This window comes from Boleophthalmus pectinirostris, unplaced genomic scaffold (assembly GCF_026225935.1).
Source record: "Boleophthalmus pectinirostris isolate CB_2022bp ecotype Guang Dong unplaced genomic scaffold, ASM2622593v1 HiC_scaffold_5, whole genome shotgun sequence".
In the NCBI taxonomy this organism is placed as follows: Eukaryota; Metazoa; Chordata; class Actinopteri; order Gobiiformes; family Gobiidae; genus Boleophthalmus; species Boleophthalmus pectinirostris.
In genome coordinates, this window is record NW_026571404.1 from 742,526 (window position 1) to 758,664 (window position 16,139).

Below are 16,139 nucleotides of genomic sequence, written 5' to 3' on the forward strand. Positions count from 1 at the left end.
GGAACAGAGGATCACAGAGGAACAGAGGATCACAGAGGAACAGAGGAACAGAGGAACAGAGGATCACAGAGGAACAGAGGAACAGAGGAACAGAGGAACAGAGGATCACAGAGGAACAGAGGATCACAGAGGAACAGAGGAACAGAGGATCACAGAGGAACAGAGGATCACAGAGGAACAGAGGAACAGAGGAACAGAGGAACAGAGGATCACAGAGGATCACAGAGGATCACAGAGGAACAGAGGATCACAGAGGAACAGAGAAACAGAGGAACAGAGGAACAGAGGATCACAGAGGAACAGAGGATCACAGAGGAACAGAGGAACAGAGGAACAGAGGAACAGAGGAACAGAGGAACAGAGGAACAGAGGAACAGAGGATCACAGAACAGAGGATCACACAGAGGAACAGAGGATCACAGAGGAACAGAGGATCACAGAGGAACAGAGGATCACAGAGGAACAGAGGAGAGGAACAGAGGATCAGAGGATCACAGAGGATCACAGAGGAACAGAGGAACAGAGGATCACAGAGGAACAGAGGATCACAGAGGAACAGAGGATCACAGAGGAACAGAGGAACAGAGGATCAGAGGAACAGAGGAACAGAGGAACAGAGGATCACAGAGGAACAGAGGAACAGAGGAACAGAGGAACAGAGGATCACAGAGGAACAGAGGAACAGAGGATCACAGAGGAACAGAGGATCACAGAGGAACAGAGGATCACAGAGGAACAGAGGACACAGAGGATCCAGGGTTGGTTTGGTTGGTGGGTGGTGGGGGGGCGGGTGGGTCGGGGGGGTCAGAGGTGTGTGTGTGTGTGTGTGTGTGTGGGGGGGGTCAGGTTGCGGTGGGGGGGGGGGGGGGGGCGGTGACTCGGGGTCGGTTGTTGCGGAGCTCGGGGCCGGCGGCGTCTGTCAGAGCTCATCAAACACAAACGAAAAGAAACACAAACGGACAGATGAACAAATAAAAGAGCAGAGAGAGAGAAGAGAGGGATGAACAAATAAAAGAATAAAAGAGCAGAGAGAGAGAAGAGAGAAGTGAAGAGGAGAGGAGATGGATGGAGGAGAGAGAGAGATCAGGAAAAAGAGAAGAGGAGGATGGGAGAAACAGACAGATGAAGAAATAAAAGAGCAGAGAGAGAGAAGAGGAGAGAGAGAGAGGGAAACAGACAGATGAAATAAAGGAGAGAAGAGAAGAGGAAAGGAGGAGATGGATAGAAGAGAAGAGAATAGACAGATGAAGAAATAAAAGAGGAGAAAAAGAAGAGGGGGAAAGGAAGAGATGGGTGGAGGAGTGGAGAAACAGGCAGATGAACAAATAAAAGAGAGAGAGAGAGAGAGAGAGAGAGAGAGAGAGAGAGAGAGAGAGAGAGAGAAGGGTGTGGGGGAAGAGGAGAGAGTGTATAAACGATAGATGAACAAACAAAAAGAAGAGGAGGATGAGGGAGGAGGGAGAGAAGAGGAGAAAAAGAAAAACCAGGAGCTGGGGACGAGAGAAAGAAAAGAGAGAGGGAGGGAGAGAGGGACGGAGGGAGAGAGGGAGGGAGGGAGAGGGGGATGAGTGGGAAACAGGCAGATGAACAAATAAAGAGGGAGAAAGATAAGGAGATTTGGAGAGAGGGAGAGGAAAGAGCAGAAACAGAAAGATAAACGAATAAAGGAAGGAGAGAGCGAAGAAAGGAGAGAGAGAGCGAGGGATGAGGACGATGTGAAAGAAAAACAGAAACACATTTGTTGCTTTCCACTTGTTGCTTCAAACGAGAGAAAAGAGAAAGAGGAGGAGGAGGAGGAGGAGGAGGGAGAGGAGGAGAGGAGGGAGGGTGAACGAGGCGGAAATAAAGAACAGCCAGAGGACGGAGGGATGGAGAGAGAGAGAGGAAGAAAAGGAGACAAGAGGAGGGGAGGAAAAGAAGAGAGAGATGAAGCGAGAGAGAGAAGAGAGAGAAGAGAGAGAGAGGACAGGAAGGAGGGAAACGAGCGGAAATGAAGAATAAAGCCAGAGGAGAGAAAGAGAGAGAGAGAGGGAGAGAGATGAGAGAGCGATAAAGGAGATAAGAAATGAAAGGAGGAGGGGGAGCGAGCGAGGGAGCGGGAGAGAGGGAGATGGATGAATAAATAAAAGAGCAGAGAAAGAGAGAAAGAGAGAAACAGATATAAATATAGAAATAAAAGAGGAGAGGAAGAAGAAGAAGAAAGAAGGAGAAGAAAAGAGAGGAGGAGAGGAGGAGGAAGAAAAGAGAGTGTGAGAGAAAGAGGAGAGGAGGAGAGGAGAGGAGGAGTGGAGAGGAGAGAGAGGAGAGGAGGAGAGGAGAGGAGGAGTGGAGGATCCACAGGTGCGACAGACAAAGAGTCACAGACGCCATTTTGTTTGTTCTATTGTTTTACAGAAGGACGACGGGAGGGAGGGAGGGCATCTGACTCTTTCTTAGTCCTGGTTTAGTCCTGGTTTAGTTAGTCCTGGTTTAGTCCTGGTTTTAGTCCTGGTTTAGTTCTGGTTTAGACCCAGTTTAGTCCTGGTTTTAGTCCTGGTTTAGTCCTGGTTTAGTTCTGGTTTAGTCCTGGTTCAGACCCGGTTTAGTTCTGGTTTAGTCCTGGTTTTAGTCCTGGTTTAGTCCTGGTTTAGACCCGGTTTAGTCCTGGTTTTAGTCCTGGTTTAGTCCTGGTTTAGTCCTGGTTTTAAACCTGGTTTAGTCCTGGTTTTAAACCTGGTTTAGTCCTGGTTTAGTCCTGGTTTTAAACCTGGTTTAGTCCTGGTTTAGTCCTGGTTTTAGTCCTGGTTCAGACCTGGTTCAGACCTGGTTTAGTCCTGGTTTAGTTCTGGTTTAGTCCTGGTTTTAAACCTGGTTTAGTCCTGGTTTATTCCTGGTTTTAAACCTGGTTTAGTCCTGGTTTATTCCTGGTTTTAAACCTGGTTTAGTCCTGGTTTAGTCCTGGTTTTTTTCTGGTTTAGTCTGGTTTAGTCCTGGTTTAGTCCTTTAGTTCCTGGTTAGTCCTGGTTTAGTCCTGGTTTTAGTCCTGGTTTTAGTCCTGGTTTGTCCTGGTTTAAAACCTGGTTTAGTCCCTGGTCCTGGTTTAGTTCCTGGTTTAGTCCTGGTTTAGTCCTGGTTTTAAACCTGGTTTAGTCCTGGTTTAGTCCTGGTTTAGTCCTGGTTTTAGTCCTGGTTTAGTCCTGGTTTCCTGGTTTAGTCCTGGTTTAGTCCTGGTTTAGACCTGGTTTAGTCCTGGTTTTAAACCTGGTTTAGTCCTGGTTTAGTCCTGGTTTTCTCTCTTTCTGTCTCCATTTCTTTCTCTCTCTTCTTGTCTTTCTTTTTCCATTTTAGTGTCTCTTTACTCTCCATTTCTCTCTCTTCCCTCTTCTCTTCCTCTCTGTTCTTCTCTCTCCATTTCTCTCTCTCTCTTTCCCTCTCTCTATCTTCCTCTCCTCTCCTCTCCTCTCTCTCCCTCTCATTCTCTCTGCATTTTCCTCTCTTCTCTCTTTCCCTCCTTCCCTCTCTCTCTCTCTCTCTCTCCTTCTCCATTTTCCTCTCTTCTCTCTTTCCCGCTCTCGCTCCCACCCGTCTCTCTCTCTCTCTGTCCATTTTTCTTTCTCTTTCTCCCTCTCTCTTTCTTCATTTTTTCTCTCTTCTCTTTCCCTCTCTCGCTCTCACCATTTCTCTTTGTTTCTCTCTCTTCTCTCTCTCCCTCCCTCCTTCCCTCTTTCTCTCTCTCAATTTCTCCCCCTCTCTCTCTTCCCCTCTCTGTTTCTCTCCATTTCCCTTCCTCCCTCCCTCCTGCCATCTCTCAATCTCTCCATCTTTCTCTCTTCTCTTCCCCTCTCTGTTTCTCTCCATTTCTCTTTTTCTCTGCTTTTTCTCTTCTCCCTCTCTCTCTGTTTCTCCCTCTCTCTTCCTCTCTTCTCCCTCTCTCTCTCCCCCCATCTGTTTCTCTCCATTTCCCTTCCTCCCTCCCTCCTGCCATCTCTCAATCTCTCCATCTTTCTCTCTTCTCTCTTTCCCTCTCTTCTTCTCTCCTCTCTCTCTCCCCCTTCCCTCTATCTCCATATTTCTCTCTTCCCTTTCCCTCGCTTTCTCTCTTCTCTCATTTTCTCTGTGTTTTTCTCTCTTCTCTCCCTCTGTCCATTTCTCTCTCTTCCCCCCTGCCCCTCTCTCTCTCTCTCTCTCTGTCTCTCTCTCTCTCTCTCTCTCTCTCTCTCTCTCCGTCCGTGTCGTTGTCCTTTCTTTCCGTTTATCGTTTATCGTTCATCGTTCGTGTTCTGTCTCTTTTTGTAGTTTGTGCCTCTGGGCGTCTGTAGCGACATCAAACACTCAACATGGACGCCACAAAATGTCACACAGATACTGTTCTCCACGCCATTTATACGTCTACAGAGACCGGACCAAGACCAGGACCAAGACCAAGACCAAGACCAGGACCAAGACCAAGACCAGGACCAGGACCAAGACCAGGACTCACACAGATACTGTTCTCCACGCCATTTATACGTCTACAGAGACCGGACCAAGACCAGGACCAAGACCAGGACCAAGACCAAGACCAGGACCAGGACCAAGACCAGGACCAGGACCAGGACCAAGACCAAGACCAGACCAAGACCAGGACCAAGACCAGGACCAGGACCAGGACCAAGACCAGGACCAGGACCAGGACCAAGACCAGGACCAGGACCAGGACCAGGACCAGGACCAAGACCAAGACCAAGACCAAGACCAAGACCAAGACCAGGACCAGGACCAGGACCAGGACTCACACAGATACTGTTCTCCACGCCATTTATACGTCTACAGAGACCGGACCAAGACCAGGACCAAGACCAAGACCAGGACCAAGACCAGGACCAAGACCAGGACCAGGACCAGGACCAAGACCAGGACTAAGACCAAGACCAAGACCAGGACCAAGACCGACCAAGACCAGGACCAAGACCAAGACCCAAGACCAAGACCAAGACCAAGACCAAAGGACCAGGACCAGGACCAGACCAGGACCAAGACCAGGACCAAGACCAGACCAAGACCAAGACCAGGACCACCAGACCAGGACCAAGACCAGGACCAAGACCAAGACCAGACCAAGACCAGGACCAGGACCAAGACCAAGACCAGGACTCACACAGATACTGTTTCTCCACGCCATTTATACGTCTACAGAGACCAGGACCAAGGACCAAGACCAAGACCAAGACCACCAGACCAAGACCAGACCAGACCAAGACCAGGACCAAGACCAGGACCAGGACCAGAAGGACCAGGACCAGGACCAGGACCAAGACCAGACCAGGACCAGGACCAGGACCAGGACCAGGACCAGGACCAAGGACCAAGACCAAGACCAGGACCAAGACCAGGACCAAGGACCAGGACCACCAGGACCAAGACCAAGGACCAAGACCAAGACCAAGACCAAGACCAGGACCAGGACCAAGACCAGGACCAAGACCAAGACCAGGACCAAGACCAGGACCAAGACCAAGACCAGGACCAGGACCAGGACCAGGACTCACACAGATACTGTTCTCCACGCCATTTATACGTCTACAGAGACCGGACCAAGACCAGGACCAAGACCAAGACCAGGACCAAGACCAGGAGACCAGGACCAAGACCAGGACCAAGACCAGGACCAAGACCAGGACCAAGACCAAGACCAGGACCAGGACCAGGACTCACACAGATACTGTTCTCCACGCCATTTATACGTCTACAGAGACCGGACCAAGACCAGGACCAAGACCAGGACCAAGACCAGGACCAGGACCAAGACCAGACCAGACCAGGACCAAGACCAAGACCAGGACCAGGACCAAGACCAGGACCAAGGACCAGGACCAGGACCAAGACCAGGACCAAGACCAGGACCAAGACCAGGACCAGGACCAGGACCAGGACCAAGACCAGGACCAAGACCAAGACCAGACCGGACCTCACACAGATACTGTTCTCCACGCCATTTATACATCAAGACAGGACCAAGACCAGGACCAGGACCAAGACCAGACAAGACCAAGACCAGGACCAAGACCAGGGACCAAGACCAAGACCAAGACCAGACCAAGACCAGGACCAGGACCAGCAGGACCAGGACCAGGACCAAGACCAGGACCAGGACCAGACCAAGACCAGACCAGGACCAAGTCTAGACCAGGACCAGGACCAGGACCAGGACCAGGACCAGACCAGGACCAAGACCAGGACCAAGACCAAGGACCAGGACCAGGACCAGGACCAGGACCAGGACCAAGACCAGGACCAAGACCAGACCCAGAACCAAGACCAGGACCAGGACCACAGGACCAAGACCAAGGACCAGGACCAAGACCAGGACCAAGACCAGGACCAAGACCAAGGACCAGACCAGGACCAAGGACCAGGACCAAGACCAGGACCAAGACCAGGACCAAGACCAAGACCAGGACCAAGGACCAGGACCAAGACCTTAGATCTGAGGAAACCATCTTCAAATAAAATCTTTTAATGAAAACTTTGATGCTAATTTTATTGTTAAACACGACGTCGTTTATTTATAGATTTATATTTTGGTGTTTTGGTTCAGGACGATCGTCCAATCAGAACACAGAGTGAGCGTCACATGACTCTGGTTTGGGTTGTTGGATCACGAGGTCTGAAGGTTCTGATCTTCACCTGAGGCCTGAACATAAACTGAGACTGAGACAAAAGCAGAATGTGACTCTGAGGAGAACCCGGACGTGTCCGAGGAGAACCCGGACGCGTCTCCGAGGAGAACCCGGACGCGACTCCGAGGAGAACCCGGACGCGTCTCCGAGGAGAACCCGGACGCGACTCCGAGGAGAACCCGGACGCGTCTCCGAGGAGAACCCGGACGCGTCTCCGAGGAGAACCCGGACGTGTCCGAGGAGAACCCGGACGCGTCTCCGAGGGGAGAACCCGGACGACGTCCGAGGAGAACCCCGGACGTGTCCGAGGAGAACCCGGACGCACTCCGAGGAGAAACCGGACGTGACTCCGAGGAGAACCCGGACGTGTCCGAGGAGAACCCGGACGCGTCTCCGAGGAGAACCCGGACGTGTCTCCGAGGAGAACCCGGACGTGTCCGAGGAGGAGAACCCGGACGTGTCCGAGGAGACCCCGGACGTGTCTGAGGAGACCCCGGACGTGACTCCGAGGAGAACCCGGACGTGTCCGAGGAGAACCCGGACGTGACTCCGAGGAGAACCCGGACGTGACTCCGAGGAGAACCCGGACCCGGACGAGGAGTGACTCCGAGGAGAACCCGGACGTGACTCCGAGGAGAACCCGGACGTGTCCGAGGAGAACCCGGACGTGACTCCGAGGAGAACCCGGACGTGACTCCGAGGAGAACCCGGACGTGACTCCGAGGAGAACCCGGACGTGACTCCGAGGAGAACCCGGACGTGACTCCGAGGAGAACCCGGACGTGTCCGAGGAGAACCCGGACGTGACTCCGAGGAGAACCCGGACGTGTGACTCCGAGGAGAACCCGGACGTGTCCGAGGAGAACCCGGACGTGTCCGAGGAGACTCCGACACATCTCCGAGGAGAACCCGGACGTGACTCCGAGGAGAACCCGGACGAGAGAACCCACGTCTCCGAGGAGAACCCGGACGTGACTCCGAGGAGAACCCGGACGTGTCCGAGGAGAACCCGGACACATCTCCGAGGAGAACCCGGACGTGACTCCGAGGAGAACCCGGACGCGACTCTGTCGCAGGTGAAAAGTCTGAAGATGCTTTTATAAATTTCACATGATTCTAAACCTGAACGAGTTTTCAAACATTTTATTTCACTGCGGTTTGACCCTGTGACCTGGTTTAGTCCTGGTTTAGTCCTGGTTTAGTCCTGGTTTAGTCCTGGTTTAGACCTGGTTTAGACCTGGTTTAGACCTGGTTTAGACCTGGTTTAGTCCTGGTTTAGTCCTGGTTTAGACCTGGTTTAGACCTGGTTTAGACCTGGTTCAGTCCTGCTTTAGTCCTGGTTTAGACCATTAATTGTCCTAATAAATGGTCCTGGTCTGATAAGATCTGAACCAAGACAAGCCCAGGAGTAACAGATCTAAACCAGGTCTAAACCAGGTTTAAACCAGGTCTAAACCAGGACTAAACCAGGTCTTTTTGTCTCTTTTGTTTTTTCCACAAACACTGAGCACAAAGGAAACACCTGCTGCTGTGGGAGACGAGCACAGACCCACACTGCCCCCTGCAGGACAGAACCAGGACATGAACCACCATCCAAACACCACTCAGGTCCTCAGGTCTCTCAGGTCTCTCAGGTCCCTCAGGTCTCTCAGGTCCCTCAGGTCCCTCAGGTCCCTCAGGTCTCTCAGGTCTCTCAGGTCTCTCAGGATCAGCGGGCCACACACACACGGGTTTAAAGTCAGACAGTATTTTTCAGGACTTTAGGTGCGGAGGAGAAAAACGACAAAATAAAATGAGACGACGACACAAAAACTGTGGTGTTTTATAAAAATAATAATAAATGTTTCCAAAGACGTTTGTTGTTTCCTCATTCTGCTGCTCGTGGGGTTAATATGAGAGTAAATGTCTCACTGATCGAGACAAGAGTGACACAAACAAAAGTGACACAAACAAAAGTGACACAAACAAAAGTGACACAAACAAAAGTGACACAAACAAAGTGACACAAACAAAAGTGACACAAACAAAAGTGACACCAACAAAAGTGAGACAAACTAAAGTGACACAAACAAAAGTGACACAAACAAAAGTGAGACAAACTAAAGTGACACAAACAAAAGTGACACAAACAAAAGTGACACAAACAAAAGTGACACAAACAAAAGTGACACAAACAAAAGTGACACAAACAAAAAGTGAACAAACAAAGTGAGAACAAACTAAAGTGACACAAACAAAAGTGACCAAACAAAAGTGAGACAAACTAAAGTGACACAAACAAAAGTGACACAAAACAAAAAGTGACAAAAAAGGACACCAACAAAAGTGAGACAAACTAAAGTGACACAAACAAAAGTGACACAAACAAGAGTGAGACAAGAGTGAGACACAGGTGGATGTGATGGAGATAATTTGGTGATTTTTCAAAATAAAACATTGTTCAGACTCGGATAATAAATAAATTGTAAATAATGTAATTTATTCTTTCTGTGTGACTCAACATCAAACAACTCACAGAGAGTTTATTTACAGAACACACACACACGCACACACAGACACATACACACACACACATACACACATATACACACACACACACACACACACACACACACACACACACACACAGACACACACACACACACACAGACACACACACACACACAGACACACACACACACACACAGACACACACACACACACACACACACACAGACACACACACACACACACACAGACACACACACACACAGACACACACACACACAGATCACACACACACAGACACACACACAGACACACACACACACACACACACACACACATACACACATATACACACACACACACACACACAGACACACACACACACACACACAGAACACACACACACACACACACACACACACACACAGACACACACACACACAGACACACAGACACACACACACACACACACACACACACACACACACACACACACATACATCACACACACACACACACACACACACAGACACACACAGCACACACAAGACACACACACACACAGACACACACACACACACACATACACACACACACAGACACAGACACAGAACACACACACACACACACACACACACACAGACACACACAGACACACACACACCACAGACACACACACACACAGACACACACACACACACACACACACACACACACACACACACACACACACACACACACACACACACACACACACACACACACACACACACACACAGACACACACACACACACACACACACACACACACACACACACACACACACAGACACACACACACACACACACATACACACACATACACACACACACACACACACACACACAGACACACACACACACACACATACACACACACACACACACACACACACACACACACACACACACACACACACACAGACACACACACACACACACACACACACACACACACACACACACAGACACACACACACACACACACACACACACACACACACACACAGAAACACACACACACACACACACAGGTTTAGTCCTTTTTTAGTTCTTCTTTAGACCTGGTTCAGTCCTGGTTTAGTCCTGGTTTAGTCCTGGTTTAGTCCTGGTTTAGTCTTGGTTTGTAAATGTCATAATTGTTGCTTCTGTTTTGTTCATAATTTATTTTGACATTTCCGCCGTCGCGCGTTAGCCTGTGTTAGCCTGTGTTAGCCTTCGTTAGCTCGGGCCCGACCGTCGCCCGTCGCTGTAATTACGTTGCCTGTAGCCGGGGGGCGCTGCAGGGAGTCGGGGGGGGCACTGGGGGGCGTTGGGGGGCATTAGTGCTTGGGCCAAATGTCACGGCTCACAGAAGCGCGATTGATGGGCCAATAAGTGAGCGCGCCGGGCTAATGACGCGCGATCGAGTTAGCGGCGCGGCTCGGACACGTGTCAGAAACAAAAACAGGAGCGTGGCATTCGGCCGGCGCCACCGCGAGTCACCGATAATCACATCCGACGGAATATTATCGACTCTAATCCAATAACCCCCCAGATATGATCAAAGCGCCTCATCAAACCCACGCAAATGTGAAACGATATTTAGATAACGAGGATTTGATAAGGTCCCACAGAGACCGGACCAGGACCAGGACTAGACCAGGACCAGGACCAAGACCAGGACCAGGACTAGACCAAGATTAAAGTGGACAGTTTTTGTTTGCAGAAAGGGTTTTTTTTGGACAGTTTTTGTTTATTTAAAGTGTTTTTGGACAGTTTTTGTTTATTTAAAGTGTTTTTGGACAGTTTTTGTTTATTTAAAGTGTTTTTGGACAGTTTTTGTTTGCAGAAAGGGTTTTTTTGGTCAGTTTTTGTTCGTATAAAGTGTTTTTGGACAGTTTTTGTTCATAGAAAGTGGTTTTTTTTGTCAGTTTTTGTTTGGAGAAAGTGTTTTTGGACAGTTTTTGTTTATTTAAAGTGTTTTTGGACAGTTTTTGTTTATTTAAAGTGTTTTTGGACAGTTTTTGTTTGCAGAAAGTGTTTTTGGACAGTTTTTGTTTGCAGAAAGTGTTTTTGGACAGTTTATGTTTATTTAAAGTGTTTTTGGACAGTTTTTGTTTGCAGAAAGTGTTTTTGGACAGTTTTTGTTTATTTAAAGTGTTTTTGGACAGTTTTTGTTTGTAGAAAGTGTTTTTGGACAGTTTATGTTTATTTAAAGTGTTTTTGGACAGTTTTTGTTTGTAGAAAGTGTTTTTTGGACAGTTTTTGTTTGTAGAAAGTGTTTTTAGGTCAGTTTTTGTTTGTAGAAAGTGTTTTTAGGTCAGTTTTTGTTTGTAGAAAGTGTTTTTGGACAGTTTTTGTTTATTTAGTGTTTTTTGACCTGTTTGATGGAGGATCTGGTCTTCTCTTTCCACTGCGTCCCGCTCAGCTCCACTGTGCAGTGAACGTACGTCTCACGATCGTACGAGCCCAGAATGAACAACCTGAAGACAAACAGAGAAACATGAGAAAATGTGTTTAAAAAGAGAAGAATAAGGTGAGAAGACGACAGGAGCGACCGGTTTAGTCCTGGTTCAGTCCTCGTCTCACTTCCCTTCCACTCGGTGTAAAATAATGTGAGTTTAAAGAAACTCTGTGAAGTTTCCTCATCAACAAAAGTTTGGTTTGTGCTGCTTTAGTTTTGGAGATATTAACGATTCTTTTAAAAGGTCAAATTGGGGTCAACAGCTCCAACAAACTTTAAAATTAAATAAAGCGACACAAAATGGAGTCAATTGTTTGTTTGTTTTGTGTGATTCTGCTTCTTAAGATCTGAACAGTTTTATTTTCCATGACGTCGTCCAGTCGCTCAAAATGTGCCTCAGCCCCAAAACAGACAGAAAATGAAACCAATCGTTTGTGTTTGGTTTGTGTTGTTTTGTGTATCTGTTTTCATTTTGTGTGAGTTTATTTCTAAAAATATTCATGATTATTTTTGTATAAATTATATTTTGTTCATTTCTGTTCATCTGACGACAGCGACTTTAACAAAACTCCACAAAACTAGAAGAGAAACGACCTGAGACTGTGGAAAAGTCTGTATCAGTCTTTCAGGGTTCCAACGATCATGGAAATCCTGGAAAAGTCCTGGAGTTTTAGTGTCTGTTTCCCTTGTCTCTAGTGTTTGTTCAGTTTTCATGATTCTGTTCTGATTCTTTGTGAACATCTGAGTCTTTTGTTTAACAGAGACGACAATAAAAACACTGACAGGATTTAAAATATTCAAAAACTATAATCCCAAACCAGAAGGTGAGAGGAAAGAGTTAATGTTTCAGATTTAGGCCTAAAACTATGATCAGTTCTACACATGAAGGTGCTGGAAAGTCATGGAAAATTCACTTTAGCTCATGAAAAAGTCATGGAAAAGTTTGGAAATTTTGTCTGTGAAAAAGAGTGAGAACCTGATCTCTCGTAACTCACTGTTGATTCATATTTTATAGAATAACTCAGACTTTTCCACAGTCTCAGGTCGTTTCTCTTCTAGTTTTGTGGAGTTTCATTAAAGTCGCTGTCGTCAGATGAACAGAAATGAACAAAATATAATTTACACAAAAATAATAATAATTTTAGAAATAAGCTCACACAAATGTAAACAGTCACACAGAAAACAACACAAACAAAACACAAACAATTGGTTTAATTTTCTGCTGTTTTGAGGCTGATAATATCTTAACCAGAATCACACAAACCAAACTTTTAGTGCAGTAAGTGTAGTTTTATGTGTAGTTTTATGTGTAGTTTTAGATGTAGTTTTAGGTGTAGTTTTATGTGTAGGTGTGACACGAACCTTTTATAACAGTCTCAGATGTATAAAGAATTTAAAATTGTAAAAATTAAATAAAAATTAATTGTAAATTTTTTAAAAATACATACATAAATGCATAAATAGATTAAAATATATATATAATGATAAATAAATACATACAAAAATAAATAAATGATTGTTTTACTGCTGAAAGAGAAAATAAAAACAAAAATGAAAAAGTGTCAAGCGCAGGAGCAAAAGAAACAAAGTGCACTGCCGCCACCTGCTGGATACGAGGCGGAATTACAACTCCAAATTCACAAAAAATAGAGTTTACAAAAAGAACTAAACTCGGTCTAAACCAGGACTAAACCAGGTCTAAACCAGGACTAAACCAGGACTAAACAAGGACGAAAACCAGGACTGAACTAAGAATAAACCAGGATTAAAAGACTGAACCAGAACTGATAAATGACTTTAATTATAACTTAATGTAGTTTTGTCGTTTTAAATCTTGTGGTTAAATTTGTGATAAACATTTAAAAAGTCGAATTGTTCAGAACAAAAAAAAAACATCTCACATCCTCCCTCTGAACCAGGGCGGGGCATCTGACTTAATCTGTTTTATTCATTTAAACTCCATTATGTAACCTGAGGGAGACTGAAATCTGAACTCAAACAAACCAAGAACCACAGGGAGGAATCTGGACTTTTACACCCGACCAGCCCAAGACAGACCGGGTCCAGTCCTGGTCCAGTCCCGGTTCAGTCCTGGTCCAGTCCTGGTCCAGTCCTGGTCCAGTCCTGGTCCAGTCCTGGTTCAGTCCTGGTCCAGTCCTGGTTCAGTCCTGGTCCAGTCCTGGTTTAGTCCAGGTTTAGTCCTGGTTTAGTCCAGGTTTAGTCCTGGTTCAGTCCTGGTTTAGTCCTGGTTCAGTCCTGGTCTAGTCCTGGTTCAGTCCTGGTTCAGTCCTGGTTTAGTCCAGGTTTAGTCCTGGTTCAGACCTGGTTTAAACCTGGTTTAGACCTGGTTTAGTCCTGGTTCAGACCTGGTTTAGTCCTGGTTCAGTCCTGGTTTAGTCCTGGTTCAGTCCTGGTTCAGTTCTGGTTTAGTCCTGGTTTAAACCTGGTTCAGACCTGGTTTAGTCCTGGTTCAGACCTAGTTTAGTCCTGGTTCAGTCCTGGTTCAGTCCTGGTTCAGTCCTGGTTCAGTCCTGGTTCAGTCCTGGTCTAGTCCTGGTTCAGTCCTGGTTCAGTCCTGGTTCAGTCCTGGTTTAGTCCAGGTTTAGTCCTGGTTCAGACCTGGTTTAAACCTGGTTCAGACCTGGTTTAGTCCTGGTTCAGTCCTGGTTTAGTCCTGGTTCAGACCTGGTTTAAACCTGGTTCAGACCTGGTTTAGTCCTGGTTCAGTCCTGGTTCAGTCCTGGTTTAGTCCTGGTTCAGACCTGGTTCAGTCCTGGTTCAGTCCTGGTTCAGTCCTGGTTCAGTCCTGGTCTAGTCCTGGTTCAGTCCTGGTTCAGTCCTGGTTCAGTCCTGGTTTAGTCCAGGTTTAGTCCTGGTTCAGACCTGGTTTAAACCTGGTTCAGACCTGGTTTAGTCCTGGTTCAGTCCTGGTTCAGTCCTGGTTCAGTCCTGGTTCAGTCCTGGTTCAGACCTGGTTCAGACCTGGTTTAGACCTGGTTTAGTCCAGGTTTAGACCTGGTTTAGACCTGGTTTAGTCCAGGTTTAGACCTGGTTTAGTCCTGGTTCAGTCCTGGTTCAGTCCTGGTTTAGTCCTGGTTCAGTCCTGGTTCAGTCCTGGTTTAGTCCTGGTTCAGTCCTGGTTCAGTCCTGGTTCAGTTCTTGTTTCTGTAACAGTATCAGACTCTGAGCTGCTCTTTTATAATGGACATGAATTATTCACAGAGTCTGATGGATTCGTCGTGCGTCAGATGCCCTCCCTGTGAGTCAGGTCCTTCACCCCAGACACTTCCTCCAGCTCCTCCAGTGGGACCTGAGGTGTTCCCAGTCCAGTCCAGAGACATGGTCCCTCCAGTGTGTCCTGGGTCTCCTCCTCCTCCTGCTGGGACATGAACACCTCCTGAGGGACACGTCCAGGAGACGTCAGAACAGACGTCCTCCCCTCAGACGCTCCTCTCCACGTGGAGGAGCAGCGGCTCTACTCCGAGCTCCCACCTCTGTCTCTAAAGGGCCATTTACACCAAAGCGTCAAAAAACGCCTTGACGCTTCTGTTTGGAGCCGTTGCATTTGAGTTCAGACGCCCCCGACGCTCGTGTCTTTGACGCCGTGGACCAACGGGAGAAAAATACTTGACGTGCGTCCGTTGCCCTGGAAACAAGAGCCCGGTCCTGGTCTTTTCCCGAAACAATGTCAGACCAGACTGAGACTTTAGTGTTTTTATGACATAAAACATCAGCGGAGGAAATCGACTCGACGACTGGAGCCAGTTTATATTTATACTCCACTAATGACACTGGATCAGTCCTGGTTTAGTCCTGGTTTAGTCCTGGTTTAGTCCTGGTTTAGTCCTGGTGATGGTCTCGGTGATTGTGGTGTATATATTTATGTTCCGTTCATGTTTGTGGTTCTGGGGTCTTTCTTCCTGATAATAACGTCGCTGCGTCTCTGGATACTCGTCCCTGATTGGTTGAGGCGGTGCATCTGACGCGAAAAGTTCAGCATTTTCAACTTCTTGACGCTGACGTCTTGGACGTTCGTCTAGAGCGCCGAAGTGAAAACGCTCAAGACTCGCCGCGTCGACGCCAGATTCGCGCCGCGTTGATGCCGAAGACGCGCCACAAAAACGCAGGAGGCTCCAGTCACACGTCCACATGGAGAAACAAGAGAAACTGGCTCTGACGCTTTGGTGTGAACGAACCTTCAGGGAGACGCCTGGAGGAAACTCATCTGTGTCTCTTGTATCGTGGATCTGGTCCTTCGGGTCATGACCAGAGGTGAGACGTCAGACTTGAGTTTCTCTCAGACTGAATTCTGTCAGGTCTGAGGTCTGAGGTGTTCCTCCTGCAGTTTTACCAAATTGAAAAGATTAAGTCAGATGCCCCGCCCTGGTCCAGTTCAGGTTCTATTTTTGGAGGTTTGGGATAAAAACGTCAAATTAAACCTGATTCTGCAGAGACACAGAGATTAGAGACACTGACCTGGATCTGAGTCTGAACAGGAACATTTAAAAAAACAGGTCTAAACCAGGTCT

At 47.4% G+C, this 16,139-nt stretch overlaps 1 protein-coding gene across 1 annotated transcript in view; it reads right to left on the minus strand.

The window, feature by feature from the left end:
• The window catches only part of pdzd8 (PDZ domain containing 8), a 57,145-nt gene that overhangs the window by 21,044 nt on the left and 19,962 nt on the right, over positions 1 to 16,139 (minus strand). The window contains exon 5 of the mRNA XM_055162611.1: positions 11,527 to 11,629. Within this exon, the coding sequence (XP_055018586.1) occupies positions 11,527 to 11,629 (103 nt within the window). The remainder of the gene's footprint in view (positions 1 to 11,526; positions 11,630 to 16,139) is intronic.